Source organism: Podarcis liolepis (assembly GCF_965112155.1).
Source record: "Podarcis liolepis genome assembly, chromosome: 13".
Taxonomy (NCBI): domain Eukaryota; kingdom Metazoa; phylum Chordata; class Lepidosauria; order Squamata; family Lacertidae; genus Podarcis; species Podarcis liolepis.
In genome coordinates, this window is record NC_139573.1 from 10,915,148 (window position 1) to 10,936,422 (window position 21,275).

The 21,275-nt window shown below is 46.3% G+C and overlaps 2 protein-coding genes across 13 annotated transcripts in view; one reads left to right on the forward strand and one right to left on the reverse strand.

The window, feature by feature from the left end:
• The window catches only part of RPGRIP1 (RPGR interacting protein 1), a 66,780-nt gene extending 64,379 nt beyond the window's left edge, over positions 1–2,401 (reverse strand). Inside the window, exon 1 of the mRNA XM_083471089.1 lies at positions 1,898–2,401. The gene's annotated coding sequence lies outside the window, so the exon portion shown is untranslated. The remainder of the gene's footprint in view (positions 1–1,897) is intronic.
• A 144-nt stretch (positions 2,402–2,545) lies between these two features.
• HNRNPC (heterogeneous nuclear ribonucleoprotein C) lies at positions 2,546–19,740 on the forward strand. Of its 12 annotated transcripts, none has more exons than XM_083471202.1 (9): positions 2,556–2,701; positions 7,276–8,493; positions 12,447–12,721; positions 14,961–15,075; positions 15,580–15,627; positions 17,050–17,210; positions 18,310–18,411; positions 19,109–19,266; positions 19,363–19,740. In XM_083471202.1, the coding sequence occupies exons 3-9, from the start codon at positions 12,481–12,483 to the stop codon at positions 19,444–19,446; spliced, it is 909 nt and encodes a 302-aa protein (XP_083327328.1). In that variant the 5' UTR covers positions 2,556–2,701; positions 7,276–8,493; positions 12,447–12,480; the 3' UTR covers positions 19,447–19,740. The 12 variants fall into 12 exon arrangements, with proteins under 12 accessions (XP_083327325.1, XP_083327328.1, XP_083327326.1 ...); XM_083471200.1 differs by having other exon boundaries at positions 7,788–7,813; XM_083471196.1 differs by having other exon boundaries at positions 2,556–2,620; positions 7,788–7,813; positions 14,961–15,036.
• The last annotated feature ends 1,535 nt before the right edge of the window (positions 19,741–21,275 follow it).

The window sequence follows — 21,275 nt, forward strand, 5'->3', positions numbered from 1 at the left end:
TTGTATTGGATTGGCAAAACAGCCTCGAAGATGGAGAACTTTTGGAAGTCAACCATATTCCAAAGCTTCCACCACACGTTCATCACGTTGAGGTGTGAGTAGCTGTTTAGTGGGTGAAAAGTTACTTATGTGACCCACTGGGCATTGGCAATTGTTATATACCACCTGCAATCTGCCAGCAGTTTGAGATTCCAGGGAGTTCCAGGCAAGCTTACCAGGGTCTGTGTTTGTTCTTGAACAACGAGGCACAGAGGAAACTGCAGTGTCTTTATAGTATATGATTTATTTACATATATACAGTGGTACCTCGGGTTACATACGCTTCGGGTTACACACTACGCTAACCCAGAAATAGTGCTTCAGGTTAAGAACTTTGCTTCAGGATAAGAACAGAAATCGGGCTCTGGCAGCACAGCGGCAGCAGGAGGCCCCATTAGCTAAAGTGGTGCTTCAGATTAAGAACAGTTTCAGGTTAAGAATGGACCTCCGGAACAAATTAAGTACTTAACCTGAGGTACCACGGTATATACAACGTGAGCCTGCTAGGGTTCAGAGCATCAGTATTCCAAGACAGTCTAGCTTCTTTCTTGTACTGCACCTTGCCTTGCTCTCTCAAGTCACATCCCTGCTTCCTCTAACCTTGCTAACCTTAACTTTGCCCTTTTTCTAAACCAGGGAGAGGCCCCACTTCTTTAATCCTGTGCCGTGCTGGTGACCCATTACCCACAGGCTGCCACCTCAGAGGGGATTAGTCTGATTTAATTTGCTTTCACATATCACAGGAAGTACCTGCTTGCCTTAAATAGCCCTTAATTCATGCTAATTTCAGAGTGTTTAGAAACACAGGTCAAATGCACACATGGGCCTAATTATCACCTTACATATACTGTACTTGCTTTTGACATCCCAAAGCTTAACTAAATTCTTGCACTTGTAAGACTATGTTTCCTAGCTATCTGTGCTGAATCAGAAGCAAATCCGGTTTAGTAAAGTGGGCTTAATTCTAAGTAAGTGAGTTGTGATGCCAAACATTCTACTCATTTATTTAAAACTTTTTTAAAACTTCCAGCGTGGTTTATTAGTCAGGAATAAGGCAGTCCCTACCCTCAGGCTTGCAATCTAAAATGCACAACGCAAAATAAAAAGGGATCAGGAGGGAGGTGAAACTTAAAAAGGAAAACTCAGTTTCTTAAATTCAGGCAGGTAGTTGTGTTGGTCTGACGCAGTCGAAATAAATTAAAAAATTGTCCAATAGCACCTTAAAGACCAACAAAGTTTGTTCTGGGTATAAGCTTTTGTGTGTATGCACACTTCAGATTCTTCCGTTTCTTAAAGTTAGTTTCAAGAGTACATGAGAAAAACCTGCTCTTGATGATTTCGGTGGAACGTATTTCCCAGTAAAATGTATAGCATAGCACAGCCCTGAACAGTTGCAGACTTATGTGCATTTGCCTGCAAGAAAAATCAAATATAATTTAAGATTTTAAAATCCGCCATAGGGTAATACCTTACGGGAACCAAACTAACTTCTCCAGAATTCTTTATAGGGCTAGATGGTAAACAAAGCATAAAGGGGGAGGCAAAAACTTAGCTGCTTTTAGGCTGTGTACATACAGTACTGTACATTTAACATATATGCTTCTCCCTCCTCAATTTTTTTTTTGTAAAAAAAAATTACAGGAACTATATTTCCTCATCTCTGTGAAGGGCAAGCTACAGTTCCCAGGATTCTTGGGACTAAATCATTTCTTTTAAACGTATGATGTGCAGGCAGCTACAATCTCAAGATAGAATGTGGGAGAAGGTGGACAATTAAAATGAGGCTGTACCAGGAGGTCTGTAATGGAAAATAAAATAAATGGGCAGGTTTATGGGGCGGGATACTTTTCAAACACACCAATCAAAACTTTGAGTCTAGGCACAAGGCAAGCACTTATTGGCCGAGCAAAGCCGAAGTTACGCCTCCTTTTTTAACGGGGCCCAATTGTGTTAGGGTTGCGCGCTGTCCAATCCTCGAGGCTTCACGTACGTCATTCGCTCGTAGGCAATGGAGACTTACTTCCCCAAGGGAGCCGGATGTACGTGAAGCCACCTAATTTAGTTATTGAAACACCCTTTTAGGCACCATTGGTCGCTGCCTGTAAGACCTTGACCTATCACAAACTAAGAAGAGATGAGTGGCAGGGATGGACACCATTCAGAAAAGAAAGCTGGGGAATAAATGGGTGAGGGAATAAATGAACAGCAGAAATCACTGCGAGGGAAGGTTGGACTGACAGCCCAGTTGTCAAATCACAAAGCGAACAACCGGGACAGAGAGCCACACCCCTGCTAGCCTATCGCGTTTCGAGTCCCGCCTTTCACGTCGCAAATCTCTCTCTCCCCCTATTATTGCTTCGTCCTCACCTTCACAACCTCAGCGGGCGCTTATTGGTCCCCATTTGATTGAGAGCGAATGCTAGCCAATGAACGACGTCCATATTATAAAGCCCCCTTCCAATGATAGACGGTGTAGCATGAAAAGGGGCCGCGCCGCGCTACGTCCCGGCTGCGCGGCGCAGAGGCAGAGGGCGGCGGGGGCGCCATTTTGTGAAGAGTCCGGAGCGTGGATGAGGCGAAGGTATATGTGAAAGAAGGAGGAGGAAAATAAAAAGCCCTATAGATAAGGAAAACGACGCCGTTCCGGAGCTGGGGCCTCCTGGTGAGTTCGTAGCCTGGATATTAACGCCTCATGTGGCCAAGGAAGGAGCGGCGACGTTTCTTTCCTTTTTCGCGCTTCGGCCGCGGGGGGGGGCAGTTAATGATGGTACCGCCCTTTCTCTCTTGCTTTCTTCCCCCGCCACTTTGGTATCTCCCTTCCCGGCCTTCGCAGGGAAATGGGAAGATGCGAGAGATTCTCTCCCCCCCCTGCTTAGTCCAAATGGTACATTCCGAGCTAATTCATATGTGTTGCCCCTGGAAGAGACCATTGTACTTGGGCGGGGGAGGAGGAGGAAGAAATAATCCTTATCCCCCCCCCCTTGAAAGAGTTAGGTGGCGGTGGGACAAAAAAACCCACGTGAGGCTATTGGCTTTGGTCAGGAAGTGACATTTCTGCCCGCGTGTTCCTTTCCCGTGCAGAAGGCATGGCGCCCGCCCGCCCTCTCTCCTGGCCTAATCCGGATTAGTGGTCTAATGTAGGCTGCGCTCCTGGCCACGCTTTTCTGAGCTCAGTGGGGCTGCTTCATGAATAAACATAGCAGAAGAGTTGCGGGGGTGCGCCACACACACACACACGTTATTCTGCCTCTTAGCCCTCACAAGGCAGTGCACAGCTGGAGGAGATCCAATTGAAATGCATTTGGGTTGTTTAATAATAATAATAATAATAATAGAGAATTCTGAGGAACCAACAAGTCTCAGGAATGAGTGACATAAAAACAACTGGGGAAAGTGTAGCAGGTTGCAACAAATCGAGTTTTTGAGGCACACTTGAAGGCTTTGTTAGCTCTGCAGGGAGGGAGTTTCAGAGCCACCACACTTGAGCCCACCAGCCTAATAGGAAAGGGCAGTAAGGTCACAGGTTTAGTCTCTGGTGTCATAAAGTCGGGTTCCTGTAACCTTGGGGGAGGTGCTGCCAGTCAGAATGGGCAATACTGAGCAAGATGGGCATGCAATCTGATATTGTTCAAGGCGGTTTTCTGTGTTCCCCTTGTGGGCATGCAAGAAGGGCCTTTGTTGTTGTTTTTTTACAGACGCCGAGGATCATAAGAGCGAAGGGTGGTCCTTTAGAGAAGCTGGCCACAAATAATCAGAGCTTTACAGGATAGCATCAGCATATTGAATTGAGCTTGGAAGCGCTCTAGTGACAACTGGAGTAAAGCTCTTCTTACATGCTCAGGTCTCCTGGTCCTCCTTAGCCTTTGTGCCATTCAGCCTGCAAGACCCTGCAAAAATTAGAAGTCCTACAGACTGTTGCTTAACTACAGTATGCTAGCATCTTGCACGGGGGCTGCGTTCTGGGGATGGTGCGTATAAGAAAAAACTCTGAACCATCTCCTTCGAACTGCCCTCATGACCATCCTTGCCTACCAAGCAAGGCAGAGAGCTTTTAAATTCTCCACCTTGCTTACCAGGCTCCGGGAGGCTCTTTTGAGATCTTGTTGCTGGGCCGTCCCAAGAGCCTCCCAGAACCTGCTAAGCAAGCCCGGGAGATTAAAAGCTTTTTTTTGCACTGGGAAAAGACAACACAAAAGGCGCTATTAAACTCTGCCATGCATGCAATTAATTTGCAATATTTAATCGCGCTTAAGGTGGGAACATACTGAACTTTTTTTGTTAAAAAAAATAAAAGTTCCAGAGGGATCATGTTTGTCACATTGAGGGATAGAGTGAGAAGCAGGGTATGCATTCTTTAAATAAATAATCAGTTGCTGCAAAAGCAGAGTGCCTTGTGACACATCAATAGGCTGTGCAATCATGAATAGATTTTATTGGAAGTGCATATTACTGAGCTTAATGTGGCTTGTTCCGAAGGAAGCGTATATAGGATTGCAGCAAGATTGCTATATTATCTTGCCTTTCTCACAGAACCAGGACTCAAGGGGGGTTTATAGAAATTAAAACAACATGGATAAAACACAGAAGTTTAAAAGTTATTAAACAGACATAGAATTAAAACAATATAAAAATAAATCTACGTATTAAAATACAGATAGTAAAAGCAGCACAGAACTACTCAAAGCCCTTTCTTTAAAAACAGTTCTGAAAAGGCTTTAGGAATAAAACAAGTTTCCACCTGCCAGCAGAAGGACAGTTAGGAAGGAACCAGTCTAGCTTCTCTAAGGAGTTTCAAAATTTGGGAAGAGACATCCAGAAGGCCTTCTCCTGCATTCCCACCAAATGTGCTTGTGAAAGTAGTGCAACCCAGAGAAGGGCCTGCCCCAAAGATCTCAGAACCCAGGAATGCGTCAATGGTCATTCAAATAACCTGGACCTAAGGTTCATTTTTAGATTTGTTCATCTTTAGAGCTGTCACCCCACTCTTTGCTGCTTTTTCTGAAGGAAAAAAAATCAGTAGTAATTCCATGGCCTGGTATAGATTGTTGTCAATTATTGCTCTAAATTTTGTATAATTTGGGGTGGCCTATTTATATTGGGTCTGTTTTGCATGCTTAGCAATATGCAAGCTTCTGAGTTACACAGAGGTCTTGATCTAACTAATGGGAGTCAAAAACACTTTTGTATATTGCCTTTGCCAGCTGCAATTGATTCAGTACAGCTGTGCTGCCTGTCTTGAATTTGGATTTGCGTTTTAAAAAGTTTTTCAATTGTTAAGGAAGAGAATTGGGTTCAGCTCATATAGACCCCAGCTTTGGAACAGGGTTAAGTAGGGTTAACTGCTCTGCTCCTGGGGAAGCCCACAAAAGCCTGATCTTGCATTTCACTTGGAATCCTTCAGAATCATGTGGCTGCCAATTGTGTTGTTAGTTTAGAAGTAATTTGTACAGCACTTATTATTGGTGAACATCATGTTGAAGAGCTACCATCCTGCTTTGAGGTAGGACATGGTGTTCCTGTGAAAGACAGAGATAGGCAGGATCAGGAGTGAGGGTCTGGCATTGATTCCTAGCCATAAGCTAGGTTTACAGTGATGATTTATGGTATTCTTATTCTTATTTATTACATTTCTATACCACCTTTCACCCAAGGTTCACAGGGACAGTTCACAATATAAAAACACAGAAATATGTAACATAGTAACAAACAAAAACACTCCTCCCCCATTTTAGACAGTTTAATTAGCCAAACGTCTGAGAGAAGAGGGCTGTTTTCGTTTGGGGCCTAGAGATATATAAATCACATAGGAGGGGAATGGGAACATAGTGAGGGCAGGATTCTTTCTGTATGGACAGCACCAGTGATGCCCTTGCACAAGTCCAGATGTGTAAATTGCAAAACAGTTATCCCTGGTGAGCCAAAACCCATTCATTGACTGGACAGGTCCTGGGTGCTCACTAGTTTGCAGCACATAGCTCTTTATTAGCACCTGTAGCACTGAACTAATAGCCAATTAACTTAAAATTCCATTAAATTAGTTTTATTAGTTTGCAGCAGGAACTGGGTGGGAGGGAGGCATGAGTCTTGTGATACCTTGAAGGCTATGAGCTTTTGGTGTCACTTTTTGAAAGCTGAAGCCTGCAAGTGTTTGTGCAAGATTGAACTAGCTGTTCTGTAAGGAGTTGCCACAGGATTTGCACAAGACCAGGAGTTTGAATCCAAGTCTTCCACGTGCTGGGTCATGCTTAGTAGAATAATCTGAATACATTAGCCTTCTTCTCTCTTAACATGCTTCCTTCCATTTGTTGAGAACTTGTACAAAGGGTGGAAGGGTAGAACGTCTGGGTTCTTCTGCCAGGGACCACGCATTGACCTCCCCCAGTAACATTGAGGAAACGTGGCTGGAAGTCTTTCTTCCTAGCACCACCACATACTCATCACCTGTCTCCAGAGTGTTAGTAGATCTGGTCCAAAAGAGCATTTCAGTTTGCTTGTAGCTGGCATCAAAATGTGTTTGGCATCAACAACCTTGTATCTGTTTTGCTTATCACTTTTGCCAAGTAATTCCAAAATGACCTGCCCTTCTCCCTTTGTTATTTTCCCTGCCTGTGCTGACTGCACTAAACTTACCCTATATCCTTCCAGGGGTAACATAGCACAGTAGAGAAAAGGAGTGTTCTGCCTATGAATTTCTCTTATGAGAGTCCTGGGAATTATTTATTTAAAGTGTAAATCTGGGTGGTTTATCTGCAGTACTTTCCTGGCATTTAAATGCTGGGTGGGAAGGCAGATAAAACAGTTGGGCTAGAATTTAATTAATGGCTTATCAAAATTGGTACCCAGGACTAGGATGGCTTCCAGTTTTGAACATGATGCTAAAAACTAGTGGGTGGGTGCATGCATTACACTTCTGGGGAGTGATGCATAGAGCATTAGGCTGCAGTGCCCTCATGCTCTTAATGCTTATGAGGTTTGTAGAGGTTGCTTCTCCTTCGGTTGCATGCATCAGAATCTCTGTGAAGTCTTCCTCCTCCATCTTTGCTTCAGGGTATCTGTGTATGAGCTTCAATGTACTTCACCTCCTACCACAAGCTTCCTGGTGCCTTTTGACGTCAGCTGTGAGCTTGGGGTAGCCACGTGGGACTGGCATTCTCTGCGCTGGGGAGGAGGGAACTGGGAGATGTGGGCAACGTTTCTCGGGTACCCTGACTCATCCTGTCCCTTCTCCTTTCACAGGGCAGCAAGGCGAAAACCCCCAACCCTTCCTTCACTGGAGCTCAGCTTCGTGTTTTGTTTTTTTATTAAAAAAAACCCACCCACCCCACCGCACGCACACCCCTCCCAATGTCTTAGAATGAGCCGTTTTTTTATCAAAACGGTGGCTTTGCGGCCCAGCGTTGGCCTTGCAGTGAAGCCAGAGCTGGATTGAAAGATGTTAATTTTGGGGGAAAAATCACTTTTTTTTTTCCTGCAGCAGCTGGGTTAGAGGAGGAATCTTTTAGCCTCGCATGAGCTCACCTCTCTCAGGCATTTTTAGAAATGGTGTTCAAAGGGCTTGGATTGTTTCCTGCCGGGAGCTCTCCCCTGCCTGGTTCTGCAGTAACCGTGGCTGGAACAAGAGGGTGAGAGGGGGGAAAAAAGGACAGAAAATGAAAGAGAGAGAGAGGAAAAAAATCGTTACTGACTTTGACCTTTTTACACCTCCGGTTTTTCTAATCTGGGCTATTTTTATTTTTGTTTTTTTACAGCGAGATTTTTTTGATCTTCAGCTACAGTAAGTTATTCAATTTTTTTCCAATTTTTTCCTGCCTTTCCACTGATTTCCTTTTTATCGTTGTTGCTAGTTACTTATTGATATTATTGCTACTATGATGGTGGTGACTGTGACTATGATGATGTGTTGCTGATGGTGGTGATTAAAAAAAAATGACTGCTGATTTTTAACCGGATGAAAATGGAGTTTTTCTGAGTGGTCCTAACTGACTCTGGGCTTTTAACCCCTTGGGGGGGAAAAACACAACAAGGTTTTTAAAACACATTTTTTTTAAAAAAGTGGATTGATCGCGTTTAACTCTTTTTTTCCCTCCCTCCCTGATTGCCTGGCTGCTAAGAACGGAACCCAATTTCTCTCCAGAACTTGTTTGAACATCTCAGGAAGTTCCTACACTTTTTTATTTTTATTTTTTTTAATTTTTAATATTTCATTTCTGTGCAATTTTTCAACTGTTGCTGCAATGTGTCTGTGGTGCTGATCGCTCGCTAGCAGTGACAGCCTTCCCTTGGTCAGATCCCGCCCCCCCCTTCCTGTCTCGTACCCTTCAGTTCCCATCTTGATCTTTTCCTCCACACCGTCCCTCCCTTACAAACGCCGTCATGGACGCCCAGTCTGGATTGGCGGAGGCAGTTACCTGCGGAGCCTTGCATGGAGCAGACACAAACCCATCTTGGCTGATGGTAAGGGGCTGAGTTGGCTTACTTCCAGGCTTCAGCAGCCATCCCTCTTAAAGGCCTTGCTGAAAAAGAGTACGCACCTGCACTTCAAGCAAAACTCTGTTAGTAGATGGGAGTGGACCTGTTCAGGTCTTCATTGCCTTCTGAACATGCAGCCACTTTAAGGGTTAGAAGTGGGGGAGAGGGGTTGTCTGGTTTTGGGGAGCAAAAGCAAGTTCAGCAACCAAGCTCAGTATATCTTGTTGCGCTGGGCTTTGTGGGTAGGGGGTGAACTGGCCAGTTTTGTGTGGTGGACTCTTTCTTTTTTCATTTTTAAAAAGTGGCAACAAAACTACACTCCCAGAGTATAATTCTGTGTTAAACTTTGCAGTGCGTGCGCACATACTTGGAATCTTTTGCCCGTTACTTGACCCTAATTAACAGATTGGAACAATCTCTTTTAACAGTTGAGTTATATATAAAAATACTAGAGTATGTCACAGTACCCAAGTTACCTTGATGCATTGCAGAGATTAAAAGAAGTCTCTGCCAGCAGACTTAGGCTAGACATGAGAAAGGCAACAGGGGCGGGAATGAAACAAGCAAGTTCAGGCAGTAGCTTTGTGAAAAGTTACATCATGAACATCTTTATGGGTAGTGATGGTGGCTGATAAAGGCTCTGGTTAATAATGAAATAATAGCCAATCTTTAGGCCTTGGGTACATCACGCTCCTGGCAGCGACGAACAGAAGAAGTGCATGCTAGGTGCCAGCTAAAGTCATTGGACCTCTCTTCAGAACTAAGTTTTGTGGTCATAATATGGCTTTGTTGAGGCATGGTAACTCATGGACAGATGTGTAATCGACAGCCAGCATATTTTGGCTTGGTTTGTGAGTTAATCCCATTCATTGCTACCACCATGGCTTGCTCCCCGTTGCTTTCCCTGAGAGCTGTAGAACGTGCAGAGAGCTTGTGGACCGGGCTTTTGAAGAAAGCAGCACCCCTCTGCATCTTCCAAAAAACGTGTGGAAGAAAACCTAGTCATTCCTTTCCTCCTCCTTAGCTTGCTGCAATTTGCCAAAGCCTAACTTGCAATAGAGAGAGAAGGTTTTTTTTTTCCCTCCCAGTTGGGTTTTTGCCGAAGGCATCAGCAGAGAGGGACTCCTGGCATTTTCTGCAAAATTGCAGCTTGATGTATGGGAACGGATGGAAGTGACCCTTTTATCTGTGCAGGAAAGGGAATAAAGGAGGGCTAATACCCCCCCATCCCATGATAGATAGATAGATAGATAGATAGATAGATAGATAGATAGATAGATAGATATTTTAAAGAGACAACCAAAAACCACAGTTGATGCTTTCTGTGGAAACACCAGGGAGCAAAACCACTTTTCTTCTGATTCGGGGTGGGGGGGAGATGTCCCTGCCCCCCCCCCCGGGTGAGTTCAACTTCTGAAAGAAAGTGTCAGCACCTCCTTGCTGCCTGCATCATGAATTGAACTGGAAAGAAAAGAGATTGCCTCTTCATTCCTCCAGAAAAGAGAAAGATAGTGTCATTTCTTCCTTTATCCCTCTCCCCTGTTTTTGGCAGGAGGGAGCCATGGGCTGCAAAAGCCCAACTTGCATGAGAAAGAGAGTATGTTGTTTTTTTTGTTATTTATTACATTTATTTGTTGCTTTCTACAATAATGTCTCAGAGTGACTTATGATGATAAAAGCATACGGTATACAAAATTCACCAGAAAAATAAAAGACTACACCTTGTTTCTTCCTGTGAAGCGTTGGGCGGGGTGGTGGTGGTGGTGGTTGTGAAGAGGGGTACTTGCCTGCAAACAGGATGTGATGGAAGTGCAGGGTTGGTCATCAGTTGGGGGTGAAGCACTCATGTACAGTGAGGAGGCAAGTGGATTTATCAAACCCTGCAGAGCTTAAAGCTAGGTCTCCTTGGAGCCTTGAAGAGAGGGCCCTCTGACCGCCCTTGACATTTGGCCATTAGAATTGCTTTTGGTAGAGGATGATTAATGAAACACTCATCCCACCTTGAGGTCGCACAGAAAGGTGATAGCACCATAAATCTAATTTCTGTCCCTGTGCTTTGCTGCATGTTGTCAGTCCCATATACACCACCTGCTCTTAATCCTGTTTTGCTGGCCTTTGGCTGCAGTGTATGCTGTGACCACACACACATTTACCTTGTTTCTGATCACAAAAAAGCCATGTAATAGTCTTTTCCTCTGCCCATCTCAATCAAAACTGCCAGCTGGAACTGAAAGTGTTGAATCTTTTGAAGGGTCTTGGGGTTTTTCCCACGATTCTACTCATTATCCAGAGGTTGCTCTCCATTCTCATCTTGTCCTTGCAATAGTCCTGTGAAGCAAGTATAGGCAGAGAGCGTTCACGAGCCTCTGGGAGTTTCATTGCTGGACAAAGAATCTGAACATGGACCTCCAGCATCGAAACTTAACAATCAGTCCCCCACTCTGTTCACTTGATGGCTTAGGTCTGGGTTGTCTAGTATCACATGCAACAGAACTAAATGTGCCAAGGTGAGAGCAGGAAAGTAAAAGGCTTTGCCCTGTTGGATTTCTGTAAATAGCTTGGGGGGGGGGCGGGGAGAGAAGAGAGAATGTGTGTGTGCATGCATGCGAGAGAGAGTGAGAAAATGCGGTGAGCAGCGTTGAATCTTCCTCCACGCTGAAACTTCTTTCCCAGGCTACTTTCAGATGTATTACAAGACCACTCTGAGTTTGTACATAGACGAAGTTCCAATACTGATTTATTTTAGTTTCCACCGGTCGCTTTAAAAATATATTCTAAGCATAACTATGTTAACTAGGTGTGCGCAAGAGACTTGTGTAGATGAGCAGGCTCCATGTTGTTGCTCCATGTAAGTGGTTGAAATGAGGCTGGAACTCAAACCAGAATCTCATTTCCATGTTTATCAATGAATCTAAAGATCACAGCAAGGTCCTGATGCTTTTGTCATAAGCATCTATAAATGGAGGCCCAAAGTTAGATAGCATTCTACTCACTGCTTTTGAAAGAAGTTTTGTTGACAAAACTGTGTGTGAGAGTTGTCTCACTACTAGAAATTCTGCTAGCTGGTGACAGCTTTTTGTATTGGTTTCATCTGAACTGGAGCTGGGGTTTCTGTAGTTGTGTTCCTTAGAAAGCTGGTTAAAAGCAAAATTGAGGGCTGGGAGTAAAATTGATTCTACCCACAATATGCTTGTCCTTGAAACAAGGGTCCAGAGCAGGGGTCAGCAAACTTTTTCAGCAGGGGGCCAGTCTCCTATGCCTCAGACCTTGTGGGGGTCTGGACTATATTTTGAAGGGGGGAAATGAACAAATTCCTATGCCCCACAAATAACCCAGAGATGCATTTTAAATAAAAGCACACATTCTACTCATTTAAAATCATGCCGATTCCCGGGCCCTCCACAGGCCGGATTTAGAAGGCGATTGGGCCGGATCTGGCCCTCAGGCCTTAGCTTGCCCCATAGTCTAGCGGTTGAGTTTCTCCTGAGACCAGGCTGACATGAGAGATACCCACCCATCTTGGAATACCACTGCTAGCTTTAGACACAATATCATGCACAGCCAGGGCTTGACGTGGGCACAGGTGTCTCTTGTGGGAGAATGTGGGTGGTTCTGTGGCAGGCTGGTGGCAAAGCCACCTCACTTCCTTTAGTGCCTTACGAAAAATGGTCTTTGCCTAGTGGCAATCATTTTTTTAAAAAAGGAAAATGCAGTTGCTTAGCAATACTGCTGTGCCTTACTGCTTGCAGGATGGAGCTGAGATTTTCTAGCATGCCTCGGGGATCGTAGCTATTCGTTCAAAGGGGGAAGCGCTTCCTGCCAGGCTGCGTGTGTGTGTGTGTGTGTGTATTCTGTTGGCTGTGTGTGCGCGCGCATGTGTCAAGACGCTGAAATCCCACGTGACTGCTTTCCCTTCTCTGACAATCTTCCTCCTCCAGCACCAAGCCTGTGTTTCTGCTGCATACTTGAGTCATGGCCAGCAACGTCACCAACAAGACAGACCCACGCTCCCTGAACTCCCGCGTGTTCATCGGCAATCTCAACACGCTAGTGGTGAAGAAGTCGGACGTGGAGGCCATCTTCTCCAAGTACGGCAAGATTGTGGGCTGCTCTGTGCACAAGGGCTTTGCCTTCGTGCAGTACGTGAACGAGCGCAACGCTCGTGCTGCCGTGGCAGGAGAAGATGGCAGGATGATCGCAGGCCAGGTCCTAGGTAAGCGCCTTGTGGTGGTTTTTAGCTTACCCCTTTTCTTAGGCCTGGCTGAAATCACTGACCGGTTCCTTTTCCAAGCACCTCTCTTGCTTCCTTATTGCCTCATTTCACACTCAGACATAACACACCACTCTCTGCTAGCAGAGCCAAACAACTACATAACGCAAACCACATACTTTCGGCTCCATTTCAGAGGCAGTCTAGATGTCAGAGTGGAGGTGGCAAGTCTATAAAGAGGAGAGCAAGGAAGTCAGAATTTACAGCTAGATATTGAGCTGTGTGGAAGTGCAGAGTGTTGCCCATGTTTATTTTATTGTATTTATTTTTATTCCACCTTTCAAGGTACAGTTTCTTCTAAGGCAGCTTACAAGTAACATCAAAACATGGTAAACACACAGAGCAACATCAGAATGGTGGGGTACAAGCCTGTCTTTCCTAATTGTCTATTGACGCCTTTTGAAGCCTTAATCAAGTACAGTGGTACCTCAGGTTACATATGCTTCAGGTTACAGACTCTGCTAACCCAGAAATAGTGCTTCAGGTTAAGAACTTTGCTTCAGGATAAGAGCAGAAATCAGGCTCTGGCGGTGCGGTGGCAGCAGGAGACCCCATTACCTAAAGTGTGCTTCAGGTTAAGAACGGACCTCCGGAACGAATTAAGTACTTAACCCAAGGTACCACTGTATACCCAAATTCTAATGATCCATTCCGCAGGATGGAGCAGAAGCAGGTTCCTGATTTCTATTTCTTCATCTGCCTTTCTTTCCCGAGATCCTTCCAGGGCTGTTGGTCATTTTGGGTTGGTGAGGGAACAGAAAGGCAGCTTGGAGTCTTGATTGGCTTTTATGGAAATAAGGAATGTTGATCACCATGTAGAGCTAGACTTTAGGTCTGGTTTTTCATTTCTTCCTCTGTATGTGTGGTGTTTGTGTAGCTTTATGACAGTCTTCCTGCTCCTCACAGCATCCAGGTGTGTTAAGCTGGGAGAGTGGATGTCCTTGGGCAAGTCAGTGGGGATTTGAACTAGGGTCCAGAATGTCACAACCCAGCTCTTTCCTGTAGCTACCCTTGTCTCCCCTTTTGAGACTAGCTTATATGTATTTGGGAATGCTGGGCTGGGGCAGGGAGCCAGGCACCAATCCTCTTGAGCTACTCTACCCCACTCCTCTCCAAAAAGCCTGAGCGGGAGCAGCCAAAGCATTTTTATTGCATTGCTCCTTCAAAGCAGTTCACCGGTTTGCCTAAGTATAGGGAAAGAAGACACAACTTGCACAGCCGGCATCCCTGTAATATTGCAATTGGCTCATTGTTTCATTAGGCAAGACTCAAGACAAGAGTGTTTATGCAGCTCTGTTTGAAAGCCACAATTCCAAATTCCTCCAATCGAAAAGCCACATCCCCGATCTTCAGAGAAACCAGCAGCTTTGTCTTCTCTCCCCTACTGCCCATAGCCCTGTAAATAACAGTACAAGTAGCTTAGTAGCCCACAGATATTAACTGGCTTAGTTGCCCATTCAAGCTGTTTAGCAGTCACATAATGGCATATTGGTGCCCTTCCATTTTAGACTAGCTTTCCTGCCTAGTCACTGGGACAAACTTTCACTCTGCACATGAGACTTCGGAGCAGCTATTTACAAGCTTGATCAGCCTTGCTTGTCTTTCATTCCAGTGTTTTCTCTGCCAGACAACATTTTCCTGCCCCCCCTCCCCCAGGTGGTGTGGGAAAAAATGGTTTGTTTGGTGTAGCCCGTCCATCCTGCAGTGAACCCTCTTACTTTGGAAGTGCTGCTTAATATATTAGTTCTGTCACTGCGTGGTATAGATTTACTGCAAGGGAAAGAGTTGCACTTTCCCACCCAGCAGTAAGAAGCTGAGTGTCTGTGTTTGCAACTGACAAGTGGCTGAAGATCCTGGCCAACATGAGATGTCTTATTCAGGATCATTTTTTTGCCAAACACAATGCCCCCCCTTTTTTTTTGGTGTTCCTGCTTGAAGTTAATGGCTCATAGCTTGTTTTCTACCCTCCTGGATCTCTTGCTACTGGGCATTATGCTATCTGTACCTTTTAGCAGCATACCCTATGCCATCCCTTAGGGCAATGTGTCCCATCCCTGAACAGAGAGAGTTCAGCAACACATTAGTGCCCAGATGTATGGCAGGCCTCGACTTGTTTCCAAGAGTTGTGAGATGCTGGCTTTCAAAATTGGCATGTCTCTCTCTCTGTGTGTCTCTGTTCCAGATATTAACCTGGCTGCCGAGCCGAAGTTGAACCGGGGCAAAGCTGGGGTGAAGAGATCGGCCACAGAGATGTACGGGTCAGTAGCCGCACCACCTTCTCCGTCCCCTCTAGTCAGGTCGGGACCCTTATGTTTTTTTTCTATTATTTTAACGTTTCTGTTCTTTTTATTTCTCTGGCTTTGTGCCCTGCAGTGAGCAATGTCTCCATAGGTCTTAATTGTCTAGCTGGTTGCAAGGAAATGAAGCTGAGTGTGTAGAGGCGTGTGCATGTGTACGTGTGCATGCGTGCAAGCAACTCCATGTGAATGCGAGAGGCCATGTGGGAGAGTGGGGTTTTTATGCCTGCGGGTGGCACAATTTGTTACCTTGGATCCCAGCGCAAAGCTCAGGTGGCTTTGAAGTGTGGGTGACAGACAGAGGGATTGTTGGATAAACGCAGGGTTGCCTTTGCTCTTGCACTATGAATAACTGTGTTTAGCCTTGATATGCCAGACTGGGAATGGACTCCTGATAATGGGAAGCGAAAGAATCGCCTGTTCCTTTCAGCCCTCCTGAGCAGGATTCCTTTCCTTGGTGGTCTTCCTGAGACCTGACCATGTTTCACGTGCTTTGTCTTTCAGGTCATCTTTTGACCTGGACTATGACTTCCAGCGTGACTACTACGACAGGTAGGTTTACCTGAATGCTGTTTGCTGCATTGTACATGCTTCGTTCCTTCTGGTAGAATAGGAAAGCACCAGTACACTGTTCTGTTGTCAGCATCAAATAGATCAGGCCTTTTAATTCCCTCCTTCCAAAACATTCCAGGTGTAGGTTCCTTTTTCTGGCATAGAGTATAACGACCTGAGAATGAATTTCTGTTTTCACTCAAGGCACTTAGCCAGATCCTGGGTTCTTGTGGCGCTTGTCATATTTTTAAGAACCTTCTGCCGTTAAACGGTGAGGAAGACGAGGATATGCATAGTAGAAGTCATAGTGATGACTTCAGTGGAGATGGCAGTTCTTCAGGAGGGCAGTGTTTGCGGGAAAAATAGAGGCATTTTTTCCTCTGGCCAAAAGGAGTCTGGGGAGGAAGAAAGGGTTTTCGCAAGGGATTGTAGGTCAGTGGTAGAGTGCCAGGTTAGCAGGTCGAAGCTCCTCGAGTACCTCCCTGCTTCCCGTGCGTAGGGCCACAAATGTCCCTTGTCAGCAGCACTGAAGAGCCTCTCAGTGGAGGCTGGTTCATGGGTGCAAACGAAATACTGTCCCACCAACTTTCACTGGCCCCAACCCATCCTCTTTCAACCAAACCTGGGGTTGGCTCTTTCTGCTACCTTCCTCCTCCTTCTCCATCTCTTTGTTGTCATTATAGAACTCAGAAGGGAGGAGGATGAATTAGTTGGCCGTGCCTGTAGCTGGCTGTGGCTGCACCTACCTTCTTCCTGCCAGTCCCCTTGGGCACCAGCCGCCACTGAAGCTGCTGCCAGTCATAGTGTCCCAGTTCCAGGACTCTTGAGTTGGTAGAAAGCAGCTGCCAGATGGACGGGGTATAAATAATAAATTATTTCTATGCTGCAAGGAGCTGTCTTAACCTTCTTGCCCAGAAGATCTGCCTGATCTTCTCGGGTTGGTGTGGGGAGGGAGCTTTCCTGGGACACTTACCCATGCACAGCCTGGGAGCCACCAGTGAGCCGTTGCCCCTTCCATACATCTCCGGTGCAGTTTGTCTCCAAATGCCAAGAAGGGAGGAACCACAGCCATTGAGCTTGTGCATGAGCAAGAAGCAGATGGAAGGAAGATGTCACTTGGCTTTATTTTGGGGAGTAGAGGGATGCATGCAGGAGTCATCCTCATGCGACTTCACGGAACAGGATTCTGTGGACGAGGAAGGTCCCTTTGTGCTACAGGCCTGATAAGTGCTATGGAAGTAGAGCCTGCTCTCCTGAGCAAACTCTAAAGGGAGTGCTGTTGGTTAGATCCCGCGAGCAAAACGATGAGTTTTGAGAAGCCCAGGGCAGAGGATGCCCACATGTGTATAGCACGAAGAGGCAGTTTCAATAGGGAGTTGAGTGCTGGCTTCTGACGATGGCAGTTTTCTCTTGTGCCCCTAGGATGTACAGCTACCAAGCGCGGGTGCCGCCTCCGCCTCCCATTGCCCGGGCTGTGGTGCCATCCAAACGCCAACGAGTTTCTGGCAACACCTCCCGCAGGGGCAAGAGCGGATTCAACTCGAAGAGTGGGCAGCGGGGGTCGTCTTCCAAGTCTGGAAAGTGTATGTGTTGAATTTTCTGGCTAGGCGCAGGTGATTTGAGTGGGGTGGGGGCCCTTTCTCTTGCACAAGGACTTAAACTGGGATTCAGAAAAGTCACACAAAGTGCCACTGAGTAGTTAAATGTTGCGGTAGCCTTACATAAAATCCTTGGGGATTGGCTAGAACTGTTCTCTTGGCAAGGCAGAAGTTCCATTTAGAACTGGGGTTTGCAGAAGGTAGGGATCTACTGGGTATTGTGCAACAGATTCTGCTTCCCACTTGGTTAACAATGGCAGCAACTGAAATGATTCTTGCCCCTGAATTAGGCCACTGAATTTAAGAAAGATAGGGGGTGATTTCGTGTGTGAAAAGGCCATAAGCTAAATTCAGTCCTGGTGGTACAAAACTACCCAATTACTAGGTTCAGGTGCACCCCCTTCTTGTAATTCTAATTATGTTTTTGTGCTTGGATTTTGCTGGAAGACTTCTAATTAGCAAAGTAGATCTGACATGTTTAAAGTCTTCCCTGATTTGAAACAGGCCCCTGCATGCTGTGGTGGGTGATGCTGAAGCTGGCAGTGGGCAAGGGTTACCCTCTTGCCCCCCTTTTATCTCTCTTTGCCTAGCAAGCTGCTGGGAGAGGGTGAGGTCACTCTTGCCAGAGGCCTGTCCTGGTCACATGCTGTGAGCTTGGGCTGAAGGTCATGTGTATCCCTAGGGCTGCAGGTTTCCAATTCCAATTCCTGGAGTAAATTGCTGACTTGCCCATAAAGAGAGTGAGAAAGTTTCACTACCCCAGACTGTTCTCCATCCTAGTTTCAGAGGGGCATCTGAAAACTCCTGACAATAGTTGAACCTTCCTTTGCTTTTCAGCACTATTTATTTCCCTATCTCTTTTTTAATGGTGGGTTGAGAAGAAGGAACAGTGGGGAAACCTCCTCTCCCTGGGATAAATGCTTCGCTTAATCTCCAGATTTATATCTGTTAGCTGTCTTTCAGCATCTATTGTTGAGATGCTGAATATATTTGGAATAGGCATTGAGTGCCTATGTTCAAAAAAGCTAAGCCTTGGGTATCAGTGCTTTTGATAAACAGTGTGCTCATGTCCTTTTTATTTCAGTGAAAGGAGATGATCTGCAGACCATTAAGAAGGAACTGACCCAGATTAAGCAGAAAGTGGATTCCTTGCTGGAAAGCCTGGAGAAGATAGAGAAAGATCAAAGTAAACAGTTGAATGAAAGGGTTGGGAGGTGGATGGGAGGCGGGGGGAAGACCCTGGAAGCCCTTCATGGGCTTGGGACTTTTGGGGGGGCGAAGGTTGTGGGAATTTGGCTTGAAGCATCTCTTCAGGCTTTATCCTTCCTCCCCAATAAAGAGAGCAGCTTGTTTGGGAGGGAAACGGGCTATCTGGGGATGCATATCTGACATGTGTAATCGTGGTAGTTTTCTAGGTGGGCTTTGGTTTTGGGTTTCCAGGAGAGCAACCTTGTGATGCTCCTTCGCTGCTCTTCAATTTAACTGCTTTCCATAGCCAGGAGGGCAGCGCTCTAGCCCCTCCTCTATATTGTCAGTGGGGAGAGCAGCCACCTTGCCAAAGCCCTTTGTGTACAGCCATAGTTCTCCACAACAGCCTTGCAAATGAACCCATGGCAGCTGCTTGATCACAGATATGTCGCGAGCTGCCGGCCCCTTCATGCCTTTGCATAGGTGGCCTGACTAGGAAGAACCAACCTCCTTCCAGCTTATAAAAGCTCTTCTGCCTCTGGGATGGTTCCGGCTCGCCAGAGGCGTGTGGTTGGCTTGACGAGTCTTGATGTAGGAAAATTCCACGTGGGGCGGCAGCCCCGAGAGCTTAGGAGAGCAGGCGAGCGGTTCCGATACCCTGCTGGACCCCTCCTCTCTATATCCTCCCTTCCTAGAACTGAAGAATGACAAGTCTGAGGAGGAGCAAAGCAGCAGCTCGGCCAAGAAAGAAGAGAGCAATGTCAAGATGGAGTCTGAGACTGGGGCGGATGACTCCGCTGAGGAAGGGGACCTGCTGGACAATGACGACAATGAAGACCGGGGAGACGACCAGGTACGAAGCTGGAGGCGGCAGAGAGCCAGGAGTGAGGAGCGCGGCTCTCCCTGTTTGCTAACTCGGCCCCTCTGCCTGTCCCCTTCTCTCTCTCAGCTGGAATCCATCGAGGGGGATGACAAGGAGCCCGAAGAAGGCGAAGACGACAGAGACAGCGCCAATGGCGAAGACGACTCCTAAGCGCCCAGCACACCTCTCCTCTCTCCTCCTCAACAAACACCGACGTTCTTCTGATATTGAGCCTCTCACCAGCCCCTTGTCGGCTGCCTCCTCACTGCCCTCTTCCCTCCCTCCTTCCCAGAGCCCCGTGTGTTCATGGCGTGTCTTCTGTTGCATTTGTCCTTTCTTTCTCCTCCCCCCGGCCAGACCCCCGAAATCTCTCCTAGTAGTTCAGTTAAATCCCCTGTAATTCTCCTCTTTTAATTTTGATACCTCTTTATTGACTTAACAATTAAAAAGGACGTATTGTTTTTAGATGGCTTGCCTCTTGTTTATTTGTGGGGAGGGAGCGCCTTCGGATGTGGGCTGTGCGAATGTGTGACGTTACAGTTCTTAGCTGCAAAGGCTGACCCTTCAGTACTCTGAGTCCAGATTCGAATTGTGTCCCCTTTTAAGAAGGTGTTAAAGGTACCCCTGCCCGTACGGGCCAGTCATGTCCGACTCTGGGGTTGCGCGCCCATCTCGCTTAAGAGGCCGGGGGCCAGCACTGTCTGGAGACACTTCCGGGTCACGTGGCCAGCGTGACGAAGCTGCTCTGGCAAGCCGGCACCAGCGCAGCACACGGAAACACCATTTACCTTCCCGCTATAAAGCGGTACCTATTTATCTACTTGCACTTAAAAGTGCTTTCGAACTGCTAGGTGAGCAGGAGCTGGGACCAAATGGCGGGAGCTCACCCCACCGCGGGGATTCGAACCGCTGACCATACGATCGGCAAGTCCTAGGTGCTGAGGTTTTACCCATGCCTACCCATGGGTTAGAACGTGTGAGAACCACGCTTGATAGTTAAGATGCAAACGTGGTGGTTAGTAATGTTTTAAAAAAGCACTTGGCTGCAAGCGTTGCTGAGGCAATGACTTCTGTGTTCCTATTGTGCATTTGGCATGGTCTGGCCTCCTCAATCTCCCTTGTATACATGATGGCATAAGTGAACATCCCAGGGTATAAACACTGAGCCAAGGAAAATGATTTGTAGAGTAAGATATCCAACATGAATGTACAGAAAGCCACTCAATTAAAATGAATGTTTTGGGTGTTGCTGAACTTCCAGAGTTTGAAAGCAATTATATTGACACACCAGGATAGGGGAACACCAAACATTTAAATCTAAGCAGCTGCATAAAACAGATCCAGCTGTTCCTCTAAATGCTTACAATAAGTCAATATCAAACAGTAATTGATGCCCCCAACCCTGTTTGTGGTTCTGCATTTCTCTGTGAATCACCCTGAGATCTACGGGTACTGGGTGGTATACAAATTTAATAAAATAATGCTAATAAAAGCTGTAGTTTCTTTTTACACTTAGCCTTCATGTTTGGAGCATAAAAGCATAGCCACAAATAGCCGAAATATGAGAACTAAGTGAAGCACTTGCAATGGATAAAGTGAAAGATCTCTTGTGCTGTTTGTGTACTGACAAGTTGGCCCAGCCTTTTGCAGAAAAATGTCGGCTTCTAGTCAATTTGCCCCAAGTTAGGGTTGGGAATGTGTGGTGGTTTTTTTTCCAGCCAGAGGGCTGCATTGCCTCATGGATAGTATTGCAGGGACCACATGCTAGTGGTGAAGTAGGGTCGGGGCAGTTGGTAATATAAAATACCCCCCCCCCCCAAATCTTCTACCTTGCAAGGCAAAGACTTAATACAGGTCAAGGGCACATGACATCTATGCAAATATCCTCCAATAAGCAGAACAGGGCCTTGGTGAGGAGTGTGCCCTGGGCAGAGTTGCAACAGACTTCTATTCAGCGCTTGGTCCTGAGCTTCTGCTCTCATTACAGCAGAGGTGGATGT

Bases quoted from the DNA above. Each gene is read 5' to 3' on its own strand.
- HNRNPC (XM_083471199.1), top strand. From the start codon at position 12,481: ATGGCCAGCAACGTCACCAACAAGACAGACCCACGCTCCCTGAACTCC. The intron at 15,076-15,579 runs GTCGGGACCCTT...TTTGTCTTTCAG, and splicing joins TCTCCGTCCCCTCTAGTCAG to GTCATCTTTTGACCTGGACT. The intron at 15,628-17,049 runs GTAGGTTTACCT...TTGTGCCCCTAG, and splicing joins CAGCGTGACTACTACGACAG to GATGTACAGCTACCAAGCGC.